The 22,138-nt window shown below is 42.3% G+C and overlaps 1 protein-coding gene across 1 annotated transcript in view; it reads left to right on the top strand.

Annotated features, from left to right (window-relative positions):
* LOC117533069 (cytosolic carboxypeptidase 4) overlaps nt 1-14,339 on the top strand; it is a 157,461-nt gene extending 143,122 nt beyond the window's left edge. Inside the window, 2 exon segments of the mRNA XM_034196693.1 lie at nt 12,255-12,468; nt 12,471-14,339. Of these exon segments, the coding sequence (XP_034052584.1) occupies nt 12,255-12,468; nt 12,471-12,554 (298 nt within the window). The 3' untranslated portion in view covers nt 12,555-14,339.
* Nucleotides 14,340-22,138: the final 7,799 nt, after the last annotated feature.

Raw genomic sequence — 22,138 nt, 5'->3', positions numbered from 1 at the left:
TAGTTAATAGATTCTTATTACACCTTTATTTTAATTCGTTTTTATTGTCTCATAAAGTGATCACTGAACAACTGAGACAAGTACAGAGACACAAATAGACAAGTAAAACGAATAAAAAAACGACAGAGCAGGGGACCAAAGCATCTGATTAATACAACATGTGTACGGACTGGTGGGTGTGCAGTGTTTTTTTGTGTGTGTGTATATCGTTAGACATGAGCCCGGTTAGCTTTGATAACAGCACTTGTTGGCTCAGGTACTCTTCGCTGCAGTGATTGATGTGTGGATCTAAAGTGGAGCTGAATGGCTTCCATTGATTTTCCGACAGCTGCTCCATCTCCCCAGTGAGCTGTGACAGCAGGAGGTGTGGGCAGGTCTCTCTCCTGAAGGCAAACTATCTCTTCTGTATTTCTCCTTTTATTCTCCGAGTAGTTTTTTCATCCTATTCTTCCCTTCATGCGCCTGTCTCCCGTCTCTTTCAACACTTTACTTGGTTGAAGTGTGCTGCATGCCTGTCAGAACCGTTAAGCAGTATTATTCATAAAATGTCCTCCACAGTTTAAATGTGAATGAAAGAAGATCCATCACTGATTGCTTGTCATTTACGGATAATTGAATGCTACGCTTGCTGCACTTTTCATGTGACTGCCTACCTTTCCCCATCGTCTGCCCATCTTTATCCATCACACCCAACCCATAGGAAGAATGGGCTGATACTTTTTAGTTTTGTTTTAAAAAGTATCGGTGGTTACACAGGCTTTGGGACTGGAGCTACCTGACGCTTCCTTCATGATCGACCCAAAACAGAAATACAAACAGCTCAAATTACAAGTTGTTGTTGTCAGTGTTTGGGTAGTTACTCAAAGAAAGTAATGCATTACAGATTACTAGTTACTTTAAAAAAAGTAATGCCTTACTTTACTTAGTTACTCACTACTGAAAGTAATTAGTTACATTACTTTTGGATTACTCTGTAACATCACCTGAGATGCACCATAAATCAAATGACAAATAACAATATATAGTTTAACCTCATGTATGCCAGATCAGCTCAACTCCTTAATCTATTAAGGACATCACTGTACACAGACCTCTGTTTCTGCTCTTTATTTGAACATCAGCCATGTTTTCATTAGCTCAGTCTCCATCATAACACTGGTCCAGGTAGCTTGCAAAGGTTTTCCTGTCTGATGGCATTTGCCAGCCCGTTACCTGTGTCTTGCTCAATATGTTTTAAGAAAGATGGTGATTCCATATTGGAAACGGTCAACATTTCCTCCCTAATGTACATTGCAACAAGCCTGTGTTATGAACCGAGACACAGGACGTAGGACCCAAAAGCAGGACTCGGAGACAGTTGTCCAAAAATAGAATGTTCTTTAATAACAAAAACTAAATCGTACTTTCAAAAAATAGAAAGTAGCTAAACAGCCAAAACTAAGTTGTACAGCAACACAAAAACTCACTTGGCAAAAGGTCTAAATCTCAAGGTAGGTATCAGGAGTCAAAAGGCCTAGGTGCTCACGACATGAAACATAACGAACTGACAAAGGAACAAAGAAACACCTATATATAGGTGAGGGGGATGGGCACAGGTGAAAACAATCAGGGCAGGGGCCAAGCAATCTCACGGGCGGGAAACACACAAAGGCAGGAAATGTGGGATCTGGAATAAGAGGAAAGATTACTTTCAAAATAAAAACAGGAAGTGACAAGATCAAAACAAAAAACTAGAGTAAAACATAACTAAACCTAACATATCTGTCGAGTCACAACATTACCCCCCCCTCTAGGGACGTCTCCTGACGGCCCAGGCAGATTAGGATGTTGCCTGTAGAAATCCGTGATCAACTCCTGATCCACAACGTAGCGAGAATGGATCCACATTCTATCCTCTGCTCCATAGCCTTTCCAGTCAATGAGGAACTGCCTGCCACGTCCCCTTCTCCGGACTGCCAGCAGTTTCTTGACCGTATAAACAAGGCCACCATCAACAATTCTGGGGGGTGGCGGAGGTTTAGTTGCGGGCACCAAACTGCTTTCCTTGACAGGCTTGATCTTCCCAACGTGGAATGTAGGGTGGACCCGCAGGGACCTGGGGAGTCGCATGCGCACAGACACAGGGTTCACAATCTTCGTTATTGGAAAGGGACCAACAAACCTGGGGGCTAATTTTCTTGAAGCGACATGTAGGGGTCGATCTTTCGTGGACAACCAAACCTTCTGCCCAGGCTGGTACACTGGAGCTGGCCGGCGGTGTCGGTCAGCCCCCCTTTTCATAGAAGAAGAACTCCTTAGAAGGGTTCGATGGGCAGCCGCCCAGATGCGGTGGCAACGTCTGACCAGGGCATGTGCAGAAGGGACTAAGACCTCCTTTTCAGTCTCAGCAAACAAGGGTGGTTGGTAGCCAAAGACGTACTGGAAGAGAGTCAGACCTGTGGCAGAGGTGGGAAGAGAATTGTGGGCGTATTCCACCCAGGTTAGATGCTTGCTCCACAATGAGGGATTCTGAGCCACCAAGCACCTCAGACATGTCTCCAACACTTGATTTAATCTCTCCGTTTGTCCGTTGGACTGGGGGTGATACCCAGAGGAGAGGCTAGCGGTGGCTCCAATGAGACTGCAGAACTCTTTCCAGAACTTGGAAACAAACTGTGGGCCCTGGTCTGACACAATATCCCTGGGAAATCCATGTATCCGGAACACATTGACCATCATAATTTCTGCCGTTTCCTTGGCCGAGGGTAGCTTGGTCAATGGAATAAAATGAGTCATTTTAGAAAAACGATCTACCACTGTTAGCACAGTGGTATTACCTTGAGACACCGGGAGTCCAGTAACAAATTCCATGGATATGTCAGACCAGGGCCGTTGAGGAATGGGCAACGGCTGCAGCAACCCAGCCCGAGACCTGGAAGAAGTTTTGCTGCGAGCACAAACAGGACAGGCATTCACATATTCACCAACATCTTTAGCCATGGACGGCCACCAGAAACGCTGCTTAAGTGCGAACATGGTTCCTCTAACCCCAGGATGACAAGTGAGCAAGGACGTGTGAACCCAGTGAATGATCTTGGAGCGTAAGGGCACTGTAACAAACAGCCTATTAGGCGGACACTCACTAGGTGCTGGGCTCTCAACATTTGCTTGCTGCACCTCTTTTTCTATCTGCCAAGTTACCGCTCCTACCACACGGTTCAGTGGTAGGATGGGTTCTGGTTCCTTGGCAGCAGGCTCAGGGTCAAACAGACGGGACAAGGCATCTGGCTTGGTGTTCTGGGAGCCAGGTCTAAATGACAAGGTAAAATCAAAACGACTGAAAAAAAGTGTCCATCTAACCTGCTTCTTATGGTCTGTCCATACCAGGAACGGCTGAGCGGCCCCCTCTAGCCAATGTCTCCACTCCTCCCAGGCTTCTTTTACTGCCAGTAGTTCACGATTGCCCACGTCGTAGTTCCTTTCCGCTGGGGACAACTTACGGGAGAGATAAGCGCAGGGATGGAGCTTATTATCCTTTGCAGCCCGCTGAGAGAGAACTGCCCCCACACCGAGGTTAGAGGCATCCACCTCTACCACGAACTGTCGAAGTGGATCTGGGATGGTGAGGATGGGAGCAGAGGTGAACATCTCCTTTAGACCTTGAAAAGCGTTAGCAGCTTTGGAGTTCCATTCAAAAGGGACATGAGGAGAGGTAAGTACATGTAGCGGGGAAGCAATAGAACTGAAATTTCTGATGAAACGTCTATACACATTTTTCAAACTCCAGGAACTGCTGTAGGTTTTTCCTGTTGACAGGAACTGGCCACTCGGCCACGGCACTGACCTTGGCAGGGTCCATCTTTATTTGACCGGGGGCAATGATGAAACCCAGGAACGATGTGGTTTGGACATGGAACTCGCACTTCTCTGCTTTAACATAAAGTTGGTTCTGTAGCAGGCGGTCGAGGACTTGACGGACATGCTGCTGGTGGGTTATGTTGTCAGGAGAAAAAATCAAAATGTCATCAAGATATACAAACACAAACTTATTCAGGAAGTCCCCCAACACCTCATTTATGAGGGCCTGAAACACTGCCGGTGCGTTTGTCAAGCCAAAAGGCATCACTAGGTACTCATAGTGTCCACTAGGTGTGTTAAATCCAGTCTTCCATTCGTCCCCCTCCCTGATTCTCACCAAATGATAAGCATTCCTTAAATCCAGTTTTGTGAAAATGTTGGCATCTTGCAAAAGTTCAAAGGCGGAGGAGATGAGTGGGAGAGGGTACCTGTTTTTGATGGTGATTGCGTTCAGAGGGCTGTAGTCTATACAGGGCCGGAGCGATCCATCCTTTTTGTCTACGAAAAAGAAGCCCGCTCCCGCCGGTGACGAGGAAGGGCGAATGAGTCCGGCCTGCAAGGAGGTCTCAATATAATTGTTCATGGCCTCCCTTTCAGGTCCGGAAAGAGAGTAGAGGCGACCCTTGGGAATGGGGAGCCAGGTACCAAGTTTATAGCACAGTCATTAGGCCTATGTGGTGGCAGTGGCTCGGGCTTTACTACAAACTTCCTTCAGGTCCCAATAGCAACTGGGCACCTTGGACTTGTCAGGGAAATCTTGCTCCTGTAATTGGATTGCCTCAGTCATTTCTGTACATGCAATCTGAACAACAACTTGGGTCTCAATCCTTCTAGCATGGGGAGTGTTGTCACCAGTCTTATTGTCTCTCAAACAGAAATGCTAGCCACATTCTTGAACCTTTCTTTTTGTCTTTCGGCCAGTCTATTGTCTATTCGAACTGCCAGTGCAATGACAGAATCCAAGTCTTCTGGGAGGTCCAAAGGTATTAACTGGTCTTTAATGGAATCCGAAAGACCAGACAAAAAGGCGTCGAGCAGTGCTGAAGAATTCCAGCCACTATCTGCTGCAAGGGTCCTGAACTCAATGGCATAGTCCGATACTCTGCGCTGGCTCTGCTTAATCTGCATCAGTGCTCTGGCTGCCTCCCTTCCAGGAGCCGTGCGATTAAACACCTTGGTGAGAGTGTCTGTAAATACATCCAGAGAATTACAGGTAGGTGAATCTCTCGCCCATTCGGACGTAGCCCAGGCCGCTGCTCTCCCCGTTAAGTGGCTCACCATGAAGGCCACTTTAGAGTGATCAGTGGGGAATGCAGCAGGGTTATATTTATAATGGAGATCACAATGAACAATGAAAGGGCGACAGTCACCGGAATCTCCGGAGAATCGCTCTGGAGATGCCAGACGAGGCGGTGGAGCATGGAGTGGCACATGGTCAGCTGGAGCAGTTGGTGTGTGAGCAACAGCAGGAGGCTGAGGGGATGAACCAGCTTCCAGGTGAGCGAGGACACGGTGCAGCTGTTCGGCAAGGTGATTCACCTGAGTATTGACAGAGGCTTGAACATTTTCCTTGGCGGCCAGTCAGGTCCCTCACCCCCAGGTTGATGGCGCCCAGCTGCTCCTCATGCTGGTGTAGTCTCGTTCCTTGAGCTTGCAGAGCTATCTTCACTGTCTCTGAATCCGCTGGGTCCATATTTTGGTCAGTTCGTACTGTTATGAACCGAGACACAGGACGCAGGACCCAAAAGCAGGACTCGGAGACAGTTGTCCAAAAATGGAATGTTCTTTAAGGCGAGACACGGCAGGCAAAAACATCGTTTTTCAAGTACTGGTCAATTTTGAGATTTTGTGCTATTTTGATTCTATAACATGTTTTCTTTCAGGCTTTTGGAAGGAAAACGTACAAAATACATATTTAAGTGTTTATTTTACTATAGTTTGTCTATTTGCGTCTGTAGATTTCTCCTAAATTCACCAAAAGTTAGCATTCTAACGTAACATAAAGTACCGCGACCACTGTGTGCACCATGTCAACAGAGATATTGTTGGAAAGCTGTGTCTCTCCTGCACAATCTCATCGGATCCAAATATGGTCATTTCCTTTGTATCAGCAACAAAGCACAAAGGGATCTTAAACCAAGAAACGAAAATCTCATTGGCTGGTGTCAATTTCTGACAACGTGATTCGTTCAGATGCGTCACGTGGTGTGCTAAAACACTTCCTGGTTAGCTTTCCGCTAGAAATTGAAATCTCAAAATGGCAAAAGAACGGCGAAAAAAACTTTCAGAGAAGACTACAACAATTGTCACTTGCACGAAGCAAGGTTATACAAAAAACAAATGACCCTGAACATGAAATACCTTCACGGAGTGCGTCGATGCGCAAGCTATCATCCAAAGAACAGGAGGGTTTAGGTAGTGCCTCACTGCAATCTTTAAAGGTAGTTTTTTCTTCTCCCTGTACACAAACTCGCTCGGATCAGTCATTAGCTCGCATGGTTTTTCATACCACTGCTACGCTGACGACACCCAATTAATTATGTCCTTTCCCCGCTCAGAGACCCAGGTCGTCGCACGCATCTCTGCTTGTCTGGCTGACATCTCTCAGTGGATGTCTGCTCATCACCTCAAGCTCAACCTTGACAAGACTGAACTGCTTTTCCTTCAGGGAAAAGATTGTCCCACTCTTGACCTGACAATCAACATCGGCACCTCTGTTGTTTCCCCAACTCAGACTGCAAGGAATCTGGGTGTGATCCTAGATAACAACCTGTCCTTCACTGCAAACATCGCTGCTACAACCCGTTGCTGCAGATACACGCTTTACAACATCAGGAGGATACGTCCCCAGCTGACCCAGAAAGCCACGCAGGTTCTGGTCCAGGCTCTCGTCACCTCACGCCTAGACTACTGCAACTCCCTCCTGGCTGGTCTGCCTGCATGTGCCATCCGACCTCTGCAGCTCATCCAGAATGCAGCGGCTCGTTTGGTCTTCAACCTTCCTAAATGTTCCCACACCACTCCGCTCCTCCGCTCCCTTCACTGGCTTCCGGTAACTGCTAGAATCCACTTCAAGACACTGGTACTTGCATACCATGCTGCGAATGGATCTGGCCCTTCCTACATCCAGGACATGGTTAAACTGTACACCCCAGCGCGTGCACTACGCTCTGCATCAGCCAAACGACTCGCTGCGAGGGGGACCCAAGTTCCCATCAGCAAAAACACGTGGGTTTGCTATCCTGGCTCCAAAATGGTGGAATGAGCTCCCCATTGACATCAGGACAGCAGAAAGCCTGCACATCTTCCGGCGCAGACTGAAAACTCATCTCTTTCGACTCCACCTCGAGCGATAGAATTACTAACAAAGAACTGCTAACAGAGCACTTATATACTAATAAAGGACTGGCTTATCTATAGCTAGTTGAGTAGCACTTGAAATGTTTGGCTCTATGAAACCTGATGTACTTATATGATTCTGTTTTCTTCAAGGTTGTGTCTTCCTGGTCGAATGTACTTATTGTAAGTCGCTTTGGATAAAAGTGTCCGCTAAATGCAATGTAATGTAATGTTTTCTCAAAATGAGTTTTTTCTCCTACTCTGAGTTCGAAATTTCAACATCAGTAGCACGTACATACACCAAACCTTCCAATTATATTCCTATCAATATTATGAAGGCTTTTACAGAATGGTTTGTTCATATATCATTCATAGTCTGAATTATACAACATTGTATACCTAAAAACATGGCGAAAATTTATATTTTAGGGCTGTTGACAGTATTGATAGTATATGATAAAAAGAGATATCCAATATCCCTTCTGTAAAAGCCTTAGATACTGATATGACTACAAAATGAAACAATAATTTTGAACCTGGCATTATCCAATGTTCAGAATTAGATTCCTGAAATGTGTTAAAATATGTGCATATTTAATGAGATAATGGATAATTTGCATATTTAAACATGCTGTTTCAGAAAACTTGTAATACAAAAAACAATTGCCTTATTGTAAGTAATTAACTGGAGAAATATCTAGCTGATACCTTTAAGTTAAAAATATTACCCTATTCATCTGGGGTGTCTCGCCTTAATAACAAAAACTAAATCGTACTTTCAAAAAATAGAAAGTAGTTAAACAGCCAAAACTAAGTTGTACAGCAACACAAAAACTCACTTGGCAAAAGGTCTAAATCTCAAGGTAGGTATCAGGAGTCAAAAGGCCAAGGTGCTCACGACATGAAACATAACGAACTGACAAAGGAACAAAGAAATACCTGGGCTATATATAGGTGAGGGGGATGGGCACAGGTGAAAACAATCAGGGCAGGGCCAAGCAATCTCACGGGCGGGAAACACACAAAGGCAGGAAATGTGGGATCTGGAATGAGAGGAAAGATTACTTTCAAAATAAAAACAGGAAGTGACAAGATCAAAACACAAAACTAGAGTAAAAACATAACTAAACCTAATATATCTGTCGAGTCAGCCTGATAAACAGCCTGTTTATCTCTGCTATGAGCCTTTGACATTTCTGCTCCGTCTCCTCATCCATGAACTCGCAAGATTAGTTTAGAAGAAAAGGGACGTTTGATTTATTTTTCTGTCCTCCTGTTATGCAGAGATAAGAAGACCTAAAGTAACTGGATCATTTTGCGCTTAGTAACTAATGTTATTACTGCTGATCCTATGCATTACACTACTGCGTTACAGACAAATGTAATCTGAATATTGTAACCCTGTTACTTTGTAGTCTGTTACTTTGTAGCCTGTTACTTTGTAGCCTGCAGAGTTGGGTGTAACGCGTTATAAAGTAACGCGTTACTGTAATAATATTACTTTTGTCGGTAACGGAGTAGTGTAACGCGCTACTTTTATAATTCAGTAATCACACTACAGTTACTAACATTGCCCCGACACGCGTTACTTCGTTACTTACTAAAATCAGTCATAATCAAACCTCAACAAACACCTGCAAAGAACACATGCTAAGGTGAAGCTAACGCACAGCTATTTGTCGTTTGTTTATATCACGTAGTCTGTTCTTCTTCTCTGTTTTCCGGTTGTTGCCTGTTTTGAATGACGAATACACACTACCGCCGCCTGCTGGTAAGGAGAGTTATTGCCACTCACGCATGCGCAGTTCGTACGTGCTCGGCTGAAGTCTTTGCGGTGTCTGGTTCCAGTGCGACACATGGCCAACACGCAGGAGAACACGCCGACGCAACAGCGTGAGCAGAGATAGACTGCACAAAATATACAGATAGCAGGAGACAGAGGACAGCCATGGTCAGATAGGAAAACATTCAGGATCTGGATCAGTCTTATGCGACAATGGAAACTGAACTAAAGAGAACATTTGAAACTTTAGCAGTCTGCGTGATCTGCCTGCAGGGAGGGGCGGGCCGGCCCTGCGAGTAAAGTAACGAGTAAAGTAACGAGTAAAGTAACGAGTTACTTTATGTAGAGAGTAACGAAGTAGTGTAATATATTACTTTTTTTTAAAGTAATATTTCATATTTCATATATTACTTTTTTTTAGTAACAACCCCATCTCTGGTAGCCTGTTACTTTGTAGCCTGTTACTTTGTAGCCTGTTACTTTGTAGTCTGTTACTTTGTAGCCTGTTACTTTGTAGCGCGTTACCCCTAACACTAGTGGTTGTTTAGTTACCTCAAGTTATGTAAAGGGTCAACATGTAGGATTTGGTGGTAAAACCATGGTAACACAATGGTATCTTCCACCACTGTAGGAGCAACACAATTTGTTAGCATTGTCATTGAGAGCAGGTTATAAATATATATATATATACACGATATAAATGCTAGCATTTTTAGGCTGTTGGCCTAAAAGATATGGGGTTTTGGGGTTGGCCTGAAGAATACATCATCAATGCACCAGTCTAGAGGATCCTCTTACACAGAATTGTGTTTCAACTCTGATCTTCCTACAGTACATCAGGCCTTATTTTCACTGAGTCATCACTTCATACTCTTTATCCACTAAAACATGACACTCAACTGAAGACATACTAACTAACCATTTGTTGGCAGCACCCTGTTCTTAAAGTGACTTCATATCCAGCTCAGGCCCAGCGATTACACACTGTTAGGACTGAATTCAAAGCTACAAAGATGCATTTCAGAAAACAAAATATATGAATCCAATCCAATAAGTCTGAAGGTCCACCAATACATCTTTGGTGACACTCTGAGGATCAGCATTACACTAAAACTAGCTACACTGCTCATTTTCATTCCCAGCGCACATACCCACCCACACACACACACAAAATGAGTTGCTGTCATCAGTATGCTAGACATCCACTCTCTTTCCCTTCTGTCTTTTTCACTTGCTCAGTCTGTCTCTCTCCTCCCTTCTTTTTTCTCTCACTCTCTCCATCCCTCTCAATACCACGGTAACATGTTGATCAGTGTGCGTGTCACATCCTCTCTTTCCCAACAGAGTCCCAGTGAGTCTCTGCATGCTCTCTCACACATATACACACACAAACACACACACAGCATCTCTCACATTGTGTGCATAATCATGTTACTGGTTGCTTTCTTTCAGCTGTCAATCCAAGTGACAGTAGCTCAAGGTCACACAGACATATTTTTTTTTTTAAAATGCTGAGCTGTATGATGCGTTCAGGGGCCTAACATTCTTCAACTTGTTTAGACCCACACAGTTCATTTTAGGATTCTAACAGAGACTCTCTAACAGAGACTCATATCATACATCAAACAACAACAAAAAAACAAAAAGGGCCTAGATAACCGGGGTATACAGTTTAAAATGTTAATACTATGTTAAAGTGTTCAGCGGAGATGGCAGAAAAGTGACTGGTGCTGGATGAGGATGAGGAACCCCCCTGCAGCAACTCTATCCACTAGTTAGAGGAAATAAAACAAATGTGTTGTGTTATATCAGCTGTACAATTTACCAAATATATGGTGTTCTTTTTGCATACCTCCAAAAAAATATATATGGTGTTTTATGAGCGACTTATCAAGTCTTGGCAAACGGCATAAAACATGATTAAACATGATAGTATCTAATATCTATACAACCTATGGAAATTCAAAACGGCGTCAGTTTAGATGTAATTCTGTCCTTCTGCTTACCTCATCATTTATGAGAATACATTTCATAACATTAAGAGAATTCGAGGTGGTTTTCAATAGCATATCCGTATTTATTTATTTCTCCAAGTTATGTTTTTGTGTGCACTGAGGAGTCTCAAACAGGTGTTTGTTTAATCATTTTAAGATTGGCTTTAATCCATTTTTGCAAATTAATTCTTCATATATGATAAATGAGAGGTAACATTTTATTTATGGTATTATTTTCACATATTTCTCTCCATTCTTCCTTCTGCCAACGGCGTCACAGTTTCTCTTCTCTCCCGTTTGTGTGCGTACGCATGGGTCAGACTGTCCGTGGAGGATCGCACATTTTCCCGTCAAGTTTGTTTTTTATAAATCATCTTTTGAGCGTACGCCACGTTTATAAATGAGGCCCCAGGTGATCTTTGAAATGTAGCTTTCGACCCCTCAAACTCTACTGCAGGATAAGAGTTCACATTTAATGCGGAAACAGTGGCTCTTAATAAGACATGGGATATTGCCATATATCGTTTCTTCCAGGATAGACTTTGTAACCTGTAAAGAAGATTGGTATATGTTCTGTTGAGACGATGATGGACTGGAGCGTTGAGAGTTCCCTTTCATTGAACAGAGCTAAAAAAAAAAATGAAATAAAGATTACTAATATGGCTACTTTAAGGGAACGTTTGAAGTCAAACTGCAATTGAGAAGCTAGCATGGCGATACACTTGTTGATTAAGTAAGTCAGGACAGTGTTCCAGCAAGAACCCTACCAGGAGCATCTAAATGGAATCAGCCTTGTTTTATTTTTTTACTATTAACGCCATCATACATGTTACACTGTCCATGTTTACATGTCTGCAGGTAGAAACACCTGCTAAAATTAAAAGCATGTAAGCGAAACAGTAAAAACTAGTCAAGATTGGTTTCAACTCTTAGGACTCATCTGGTCCAAAGCCTCGATCAGACCCCTAAGCAAACAAATCCAAGTAGTACAATCATAACATTACTTGTTAAATGTTTTCTCTCTTCTGGCCTTTCGGTTATATGATTTCAAAGTTAAAGGAGTCATAAAACACACAGAAGAAAAACAATGAGAAACGAAGTAGAGGTGGAGGTGCCTACACTAAAGACTAGCTGTGATCGTGATTGGAGAAAACAAAAGTACCGTATCCCCTTAACTAATTAAATGGAATAGATCAATTCACTATGTCATGTCTGCGAATGTTTTCTGAGTAATCATTCAGTTTCTTCCATCACACCAATAGACACTTCTGCTAACATAACTCTGCTCTCCTTTCATGTAGCTGCTTTGAAGACGATGAGCCTCCATGTGTCGAGCAGATCGAATATTCCACAGACTGGCCCTTGTATAATGGCACTGATCTGGACTCAGATGTCAACAGCAACATGGCCCGTGCTGACGAAAAGGAGGAGGACAACGATGAAGGACACAGGGGGGGAACACTCAGCCGAGGCAGCAATGGCCAATCGCAGCAGTCAATGAAGAGCTATCTACTGTATTCCCTCACCCGATGAGACAGACCTCCAGCGAGAAGAGAAGCATGTGTAACAGTGTGAGCGCCAATGGACAGATCATGAGTTAAATCATTATTTCTACATGTTTTTTACAACTTTTCTACCAAAGCTCTTCTTACACCAGCTGGCTAAATGATTCATACAAACTAAAAACAGAAGATTGGGATAATACATCAAATCTCTTTCAACCTTAAAATACAGTGAGACTTTATATAGAAACAAAACACTGCACTACACAAATTCCTGGTTCACTCATCTCACAAGAGTTATACGTTTCTTCCTCGTGTTCGCTAGCTGTGTCTGTTCTCCCACTTTGTCTTGCTTTTTGTTGAGTGGTTGAATTCTGTGGGTTTATTTAAACCAACCAGGGAGATTTGGTTAACTTGAACCTGCTCACTCATACGCACAACTGTTCTTACTACTAAGTCCTCACGTGTACCTGTTAACCGTTGTTTTGATGTTATTATCAAACGTAGGAAAGATCATTAATTAAGTATTGAGCCTATGTTGAATTGGACAAAGTGCCTCACACTTATCTGGCAAGGCTTTATTTTCTGATCTCTGACAACTCTATCCTTGGCTTACTGGGGCTGACATGGATTCTAGCTGGTGCTAGCTAGTCGTGGTGTGTGCCTGCGAGATGTTACTCCCCCTAGATTGGTATCAAGGTCATGAACACTGACATTGGGTAACATACAACGTAGCTGGAGATGCAAGTCAAATGTTGTAGGTAATCAGAATCTAATTAGGGTTTATTGCCAATAGGTTTTATTACATTACATTACATGTACGCATGCCTACGGAGCTAATTGGGGTTAAAGTATCCTGCCCAAGGACACTTTAAACATTTTGATTGCAGGGGCGGGGATCATCTACTCAATGCTGCTTAACAGTGACCAACTGTACATCACCTGCAGACAAGGCTATGCTAATACTACCGCTAACAGGCCTGCTATCAGGAGACCCTGGGACCTCTTTAATTAAGTCGGCAGAGATGATTTGTGGTTTTAAAAGAGAATAACTATCTGCGACAGTGGAGCAATTACACAAAACATCAAAGCGCAGTTAGCATGGTTAGGTTAAGCTCATAGGCTAGGCGTATGACCACTGAGGAAACTTTAAGAGACATTTAGTGGAGATTATTCATCCCCCACTGAGCTTGATACCTCTGGGTTCTGCTCAGTCCAGATCCAGATCCGGATGCAGTTTCAAAAAGTCCTAGAGGGACTTCAGATTCAAAATGATTCAATAATAATTGGTTATGAGGGCTCAGGATAGTCTTAATGGTGTGGACTGGCCTCATGCAAGCTAACAATTAACATGAAAGCCATTAATTTAAGGAACATACATACTATCTTTTTTTTCTTAAAATAATATCTCCAGTTTCTAACATTCAACACATTGGCAGATGTTTCTCATCTTTAAAAAAAGAAATGGCAAATCTTAGAATTGTTGTGTTTTAAATATTGTGTTTTTTAGTCATTGTGTGGGAAACAAATAAATGAAAGTGTGTTCTTAATATTTAGTAGTATTATATTACCGTAATAAAAAACAAACACCTTGTTAACCACAAACACTTTAGATAATCTCTCGTTTAAAAAAAAAAGGTGGTTTATTTCTGTCTGTATACTATTTAGATTAAAACATTTAAACAGCACTTCAACATCATTTTTCTATATCATAGATGAAATTGTGCATTCAATATGTAAACTACAGTGTAGGGTGTTGCCTTGGTTTCTGATCGGTTTGAACAATGTTGTTGTATGGATATGTTTTTCATCTTGATGTTCAAAGATTTCAAAATGTTCAGTGACACATGTAACATTTGAGGCTTGTAGAATAAAGGTGTTTGTTTTCAGAACATTAAATGTTGAACAAAGAAATATATCATGTTTTGTCCATTATTCTTTGTTTTATCCGTGCTCATTAAGCCCCTTGAGTCACCACAAAGCAATATAATACAAGTAAGTAAACTATTCATTATGGGACTTTTCTTAATCTTGATAATATCCTTTAGTGTGATTCTGATTGTATGTCATCTTCATCCTGGGCTTTTCTATCTTTTTTTTTATGAAGTTATGCAAGGTGTCTGAAGCACATTTATCAAAAGCACACAGGAGAGTTTTTAGTATCGCCATTACTTTCCAGGAAACAATAACAAAAATCGAACTATAACATCATCTGCTTAGGCTACTTTTGAGATAATATAGTCTTATAATGCGTCAAGTAATGTGACATACTTTGTAAAAAGTATACGGAAAACTAGGCTTTCCACTTTTGACCAAAGAGCAAACCTTTATCTTTTCTCAAAAGTATCTTAACAGTTCTAAATAATATTTTTCATAAATCATACTGTAACACAAACTGTTTCATCCTTATTGAAAATGTCTCCAACAGCTGGTGTGGGTTTTCTTCATATTAGAGAGAAAATCAAGTTTGAAGTTGTGATCCAACCCAATGTTTAAAATCAGTGAGGATGTTGAAACTCCTGTAGTCTGAGCCTTCAGTCAGCACGCTGTGATCTACACTCTCAAAGACTGCCAAATATCTAGATGTAAAAAAAATGGAGTATAAACCCACATCAGAACACAGCGTTGTTCATAAATTGTAAATACAAATTGTGTGCAGGCAAGACAGCAGTTGGCTTCGTCTTAGATGTTCAGATAACGATTACGATAACGATACTTTTACTTGAGTAACATTTTGAATGCAGGTCTTTTACTAGTAACAGAGTATTCCTACACTCTGGTACTACTACTTTTACTCAAGTACATTCTGAGTACTTCTCCCACCTCTATTAGATTAAAGGCACTTTAGATATGGGCCTGTAGGTTTTGGTAAGGGATGGAACATGGTGGGGTTTTTTTAGGAGAGAGCCTGAACAACTAAATGTTTTAATAGAAACCAGGCGTGGACCAAAAGACTGAAGACTGAAGCCAGGCAGATTTTTAGGCACAGAAGTTGTTCAGGGTTGAAGTCCCTAAACGGACAAAGGTTTATTATTATTAAGATAAAACAAGACTTAAGAGTGGCATGAGCAGGAGAAAATAAGGAGCGTGGTGGATTTCCAGCCCTCCGAATCTTATGCTAGAAAGAACGTTTAGTGAGATACTAGGGGAAATTAATTAAACAAGTCTCATTTACTTCCAATATGACATAGCATTGTGTATCTAAGTAGTGGAGCAGAAAAACAATATCATCGTGAGAAGACAACCTTTCACTTGGGTATTTAAAATGATTTAATTTGACTTATTCGCCCTCTGTTCTGCTGGTTAGCCCTCCTATTGTCATATTTCATATTCCTTGATATCAGATCACTCTTTAAAAGGCAGCATTCCATATTTATATTCCAAGTTATTTAGGATTGAAAATTAGTTCAAGATAGATTCTTACCGGAAGGTTATCTTATGGTGCATTTCCACTGCAGCGCGTAGCACGGTTTAAGCGTGCCGTGCCAAACCCGGCCCGTTTTTTGTTGCGTTTCCACTAGGGGTAGTTCCGGCTAATGGGTACTGTTTCACAGTTTTTCTGGCTCTCCAAAATCCAGGTTCTTTCCGGGCCAACAACCGGGCTGAGTATGCTAAACTAGTGAGAGAATCGCTGGCAAGGGGGCTACAACTACAACAAAATTAACATATTTTACCGTGATTTCATTGTAATACACGTTTAAAAAATGATGCCAAAGTAACAACATACTGATACCGGTAAGTAAAAACCATGAATTAATGCTTTGACAAGTCTGCAGACAGACGGCAGGCGAAAAACCTTTTAAAATGCGTGTTTTCTGAATGGAGATCGGCTAAGCTAACGTTGTATATGCTCCGACCGTCTACACTCACAACAACGGCCTATACAGACATAAATAAACCAGCGACTGTATTCGCCATGACACAGACAGTCTGTGGTATGTACATGTTTAACTTTTGTCTAGTTTCTGAACAGGTATGAGGAGCTGTGAGCTCTGAGTGCTAACAGCTAACGGCTGATGTTGGAGTTGTGTTTCGCATTGAAGATGACGTCACGGCTCCCCCTACACTGCGTTACTAGTTACTACCCCAGTTCCTAAACTGTAATGGAAACGCAGCATAAAGTGAGCCTGGCCTGCAAGGCCTAACTATACCTTACTAAGCCATGCAAGGCCCTGCAGTGGAAAGTTAGGTCCTAACTTGCATTGACTAAACCAAAACAAAGAGTTTGTGTGATTTCCCTTAACTATTCTGAGGCTACATAGTTCAGGACTGGAATTGCTAAAAACTGACAAACTTGAAGAAAAATGAATAAGTTGTCTCAAACTCTGATGAAGATGAAAGACGAGGGCTGACACTAAAAATTACCAAACAGACCATCCAGGACTATATATGCCCCAGAGGCCCAGAGAACGGAGGCATATACAGTGGGGCAAAAAAGTATTTAGTCAGCCACCAATTGTGCAAGTTCTCCCACTTAAAAAGATGAGAGGCCTGTAATTGTCATCCTAGGTACACTTCAACTATGAGAGACAGAATGAGAAAAAAAAAAATCCAGAAAATCACATTGTCTGATTTTTAAAGAATGTATTTGCAAATTATGGTGGAAAATAAGTATTTGGTCAATAACAAAAGTTCATCTCAATACTTTGTTATATAACCTTTGTTGGCAATGACAGAGGTCAAACGTTTTCTGTAAATCTTCACAAGGTTTTCACACACTGTTGCTGGTATTGTGGCCCATTCCTCCATGCAGATCTCCTCTAGAGCAGTGATGTTTTGGGGCTGTTGCTGGGCAACACGGACTTTCAACTCCCTCCAAAGATTTTCTATGGGGTTGAGATCTGGAGACTGGCTAGGCCACTCCAGGACCTTGAAATGCTTCATACGAAGCCACTCCTTCGTTGCCCGGGCGGTGTGTTTGGGATCATTGTCATGCTGAAAGACCCAGCCACATTTCATCTTCAATGCCCTTGCTGATGGAAGGAGGTTGTCACTCAAAATCTCACGATACATGGCCCCATTCATACTTTCCTTTACACGGATCAGTCGTCCTGGTCCCTTTGCAGAAAAACAGCCCCAAAGCATGATGTTTCCACCCCCATGTTTCACAGTAGGTATGGTGTTCTTTGGACGCAACTCAGCATTCTTTCTCCTCCAAACACGTCTAGTTGAGTTTTTACCAAAAAGTTCTATTTTGGTTTCATCTGACCATATGACATTCTCCCAATCCTCTTCTGGATCATCTAAATGCTCTCTAGCAAACTTCAGACGGGCCTGGACATGTACTGGCTTAAGCAGGGGGACACGTCTGGCACTGCAGGATTTGAGTCCCTGGCGGCGTAGTGTGTTACTGATGGTAGCCTTTGTTACTTTAGTCCCAGCTCTCTGCAGGTCATTGACTAGGTCCCCCCGTGTGGTTCTGGGATTTTTGCTCACCGTTCTTGTGATCATTTTGACCCCACGGGGTGAGATCTTGCGTGGAGCCCCAAATCGAGGGAGATTATCAGTGGTCTTGTATGTCTTCCATTTTCTAATAATTGCTCCCACAGTTGATTTCTTCACACCAAGCTGCTTACCTATTGCAGATTCAGTCTTCCCAGCCTGGTGCAGGTCTACAATTTTGTTTCTGGTGTCCTTTGACAGCTCTTTGGTCTTGGCCATAGTGGAGTTTGGAGTGTGACTGTTTGAGGTTGTGGACAGGTGTCTTTTATACTGATAACGAGTTCAAACAGGTGCCATTAATACAGTTAACAAGTGGAGGACAGAGGAGGCTCTTAAAGAAGAAGTTACAGGTCTGTGAGAGCCAGAAATCTTGTTTGTTTGTAGGTGACCAAATACTTATTTTACCGAGGAATTTACCAATTAATTCATTAAAAATCCTACAATGTGATTTCCTGGATTCTTTCCCCCCATTCTGTCTCTCATAGTTGACGTGTACCTAGGATGAAAATGACAGGCCTCTTATCTTTTTAAGTGGGAGAACTTGCACAATTGGTGGCTGACTAAATACTTTTTTGCCCCACTGTACCTCATTCACACCAACGCAACTCCGGTTCAAGCTCCGTGCTAGAGCTTTTCAGGTTCAGAACCGGTTCTTCGGTTTAGCTCCGGCTCTTTTCACACCGCCCAGAGTCCGACTGGTGCTGCGTCATTGCGTCATCGTTTGCGTCATGACGTAACCGTTTGCGTGCCTGCTTCATAAAGCCAAACCGCGCGGAAACCCCTCACAGCTCACACTGACAACAACAATGGCCGATTGTGCTCCAGCTTCCTCTGTACCTCTTCGGAAGACCAGATTCCCAGTAGGTAGCTGGTCTCTTCAGTGGACCACTGCTGCTTGTTAAGTTTCTCCATCGTTGTCTACAAACTGGATAAAACGCAGGCTTTTTGTTGTTGTTCAGGAGTTGATCCCGCCCCTGCCCCCGCCTCGACGTAAGCGTGACGTATGCAGTGCTTTTGCTCTAGCCGGACAATTTGTTGGTGTTTGAAATGAACCGGATTCCGGAGCTAAGAGGCTTCTCCGCTGCGGTATGAACAGGAAAACCTGGTGCTTTTCAAGCTCCAGCTCCGAACCGGCCCTGAAACACCGTTGGTGTGAATGAGGTATCAGTCACACCGCTCAGTCTGCAGTGGGATATTTTGAGCTGTAAAGCACCTACTGAGTTCTTAATCTCAACCCACTCTGGCTGGGAACATTCCACCAGGGGGGGCTGTTCAGTCTCAGAGCAGCAGAAGCAGAAACCTGCAGACGCACTAATGTCAGCATAGTTCTCCACAATCACAGAAAGCAACAGCTGCTGACACTTGAGCCACATCACAGCTAGATTTCTTTATTTGCAGTTCTCTTCTTTGTATGGTACAACTGTATAAACTGATCAGAGCTTTTTTATGAAAAAGCAACATAATTCTCAAAAATGATGGAAAAATACAATTCAGCTTGAGGCTGTTAATGATCCCTTTTTTGCCTTAAAATATTGTGTAAATTAATATTTTCTTCCTTTAAACACATCTTTTGTAACAGAAAAGTATTTTACTCACTCACTTGTTACGGCCTATAGAATTTTGAACCCCAAAGCAAAAGACTGGAGAGAGATGGTCAATAAACAAAAAGCTTTATTCAAGCAGAAAACAGAAAATACGGCAGTGGAGTCAGGAAGTTGGCTGGCACTGAGTCGTCAGGGACAGGAGGCAAAAATCCAAACACTTAATCCATACGATGAGGAGAGCAGCGAGACACACCGGAGGGTCGAAACACAGAGGAATTATCTGGCAGGGAAGTGGCATGAGGACCGGGCTTATAAATCTACAGGTGAAGAGGTGAGTGGAAACAGGTGTGCCTCGTCTGCTCCTGGGAGGAGCCAGCCAACTCCCTGTCACACGCCAGCCCTGCAGAGGAACACAGAGAAGAGAGGGGTGAGATAGGAAAAAGCACACAAAAGCACACAACAACAATAAAACTAAACAGAATCATAACATCACTTCCTTTAATAATATCACTTTGTGATTCCTACTTGCTAATGTGTATCTCTAATTACTGGCTTTCACGTATTTTCTAAGTTGGAAAAAGTCGATTGTTAAGAAGATTAAGTTATTATTTTCAGTCACAACAGAGTTTGATCTTCATCTTTTGCTGAACTTAAAACATTCTGTTATTACTTTAGCAAAGAGGTGCTTTGTGTGAGCTGTGTCCTTGTACCATCCAGTACCATCCAGTGGCGTTTTCTCCCGGAGGCCAAGGGAAGCCAGGCTTCCCCTGTTTTTTCGGATTGTAGTTATAATTTAAATAAATAAATAAAAACACTTTGTTTTGTTTCGATAATTCTCCTTTGCTGTGTGTTGCTGCCGGCCCGTCTCTCCCCCATTCTCATTGAGTATTTTACCAAGAGTGAAACAAACAGCGCCCCTCTAGATGTTATGGTGAAACAGTAGATTGCACTCACTGTTGCGAGAGGAGGCCAGCCGAATCTGGCTTCCCTTGGTGAAAAAAAATGGAGGGATTGACCAATCAGATGAGGCTCACGTGATGCCCCTGCCAACCTGTGATTGGTCAGGGCCATGCCAAGGGAAGCCAGAGGCGGCTGGCTTCCCTTGCCTCACAATCCAATCAAATGGCATCAATTTAGTGTTGCAGTGACGCGTCCTAAAATCCGGAAGTAAGCTGCTCTCGGTTTCCCTCGACAAAAAAGCAATGGGATTTCTCCATAGGATTTAGGAAAATAGCTCGAAATAAGGTCAGTGGAAAACGAACCTGTTAGATAAATGCATGTTTTGTTCAGTTGGATAATATCCACATGTCTACCCTACTTTTATAATTTTCTAATCATAAATCTAATCGATAGAAGATAGATAGCGTCACTGCATCACTCTGACCGCCGTTAGAAAGTAGCAAGCAACTGAAGCAAGTGCAATTATGGAGGGTGGAGATTTGGAGTATTTCATCAAAAATAATTGTACTAAACTTCCGCTACAGCAGCAACAACAAATACAATCTGATGACAGGCCAATGCCCAAACTGGAGCTGTGTACAGCGAGGAAAAAAGGAGCGAATCGGATGTAAAACGTTAAAGGTCTCCTGATTTAGTTTGTGAATGAATGCTTATTAGAATTTAGGCTGGAGAGTGCGTGTAAGTCCTGCATCTGATACAAATGTGTGTAAAATGATACCGGGTGCTGTAATCACTCATCTGGTTACGTTATTACATTGACCACCACACCCCCGACCCAAAAGAAAGGACGTGTTATTGGCTTCCCCTAATTTTTTTCCCACGCCACGCTACTGGTACCATCAGGTGTGACCCCCCTCCCCTTCTCCTCTCTCTGTGTTTAATATGCAACCCAAACTCTCCTCTTGGTCTTTCACTCTGCAGACAGTGATGCTTTCTGAACTTCTAGAAAGAATCAAATACAACAAAGAAAATGTAATGGTTCATTCTTCATTCACATTTGATAAATAAAAGTGCAGACACACCTTGAACCAGGTATAATATACAGTTTTGAAATAAAGGGGTACTCTACTGTTCCGGTACCATCCTAATTTAATGTGCCAAACTGCACCTATTGTTCTAGAAGTGAAAGTTTAACTTAAATACAAAATGTGAAACTTGAGCACATGAAAATTACAACACATTGTTGGTTTCACACAGGACATCATTTCTGGTCTCCTGTAGGAAAACTCAGTTTTGTGTACCATTCATAACCCCTGACCTCCACCCCTTTGTACTCACTCTTTATACTGTCCCCTGATTTCCAACTTTACTACTTCTTTCTTGTATTCTTATTACAAGGACTTTGTTATGATTTAGAGTTTTGTTCCCTGTTTTATTTTTGAAATGTTTATTATTATTGTGTATTGTCTTGGGGCACCAGTGCTCAGTCTGTAGGGACTTGGCTTGGGAACAAAAAGGTCGCCGGTTCAAGTCTCCATCTGACAAAACACAGAGTGTGGACTAGCTAGAGAGTGCAAGTTCACCTCTCAAAGCTCTGATGTCACCATGTCATCATGTCAATTGGTAAATATAATTCCAAAGGCTCTCCATGCAATTGTTTTATTTTGATCTCATATGATCTATATTTATTTTCAACACTATACAAGTTTAGTTTAAAAAATTGATTTGAAAAACAAGCATTCATTAAACCATGGCAAAAAGCACCTGAATGCGTACATTAACAGGTTTATGATATCA

This window comes from Gymnodraco acuticeps, unplaced genomic scaffold, assembly GCF_902827175.1.
Source record: "Gymnodraco acuticeps unplaced genomic scaffold, fGymAcu1.1, whole genome shotgun sequence".
NCBI classification, from domain to species: Eukaryota; Metazoa; Chordata; class Actinopteri; order Perciformes; family Bathydraconidae; genus Gymnodraco; species Gymnodraco acuticeps.
Note: the sequence above shows the minus strand (reverse complement) of the source record. Positions and strands in the feature narration are given on the sequence as shown.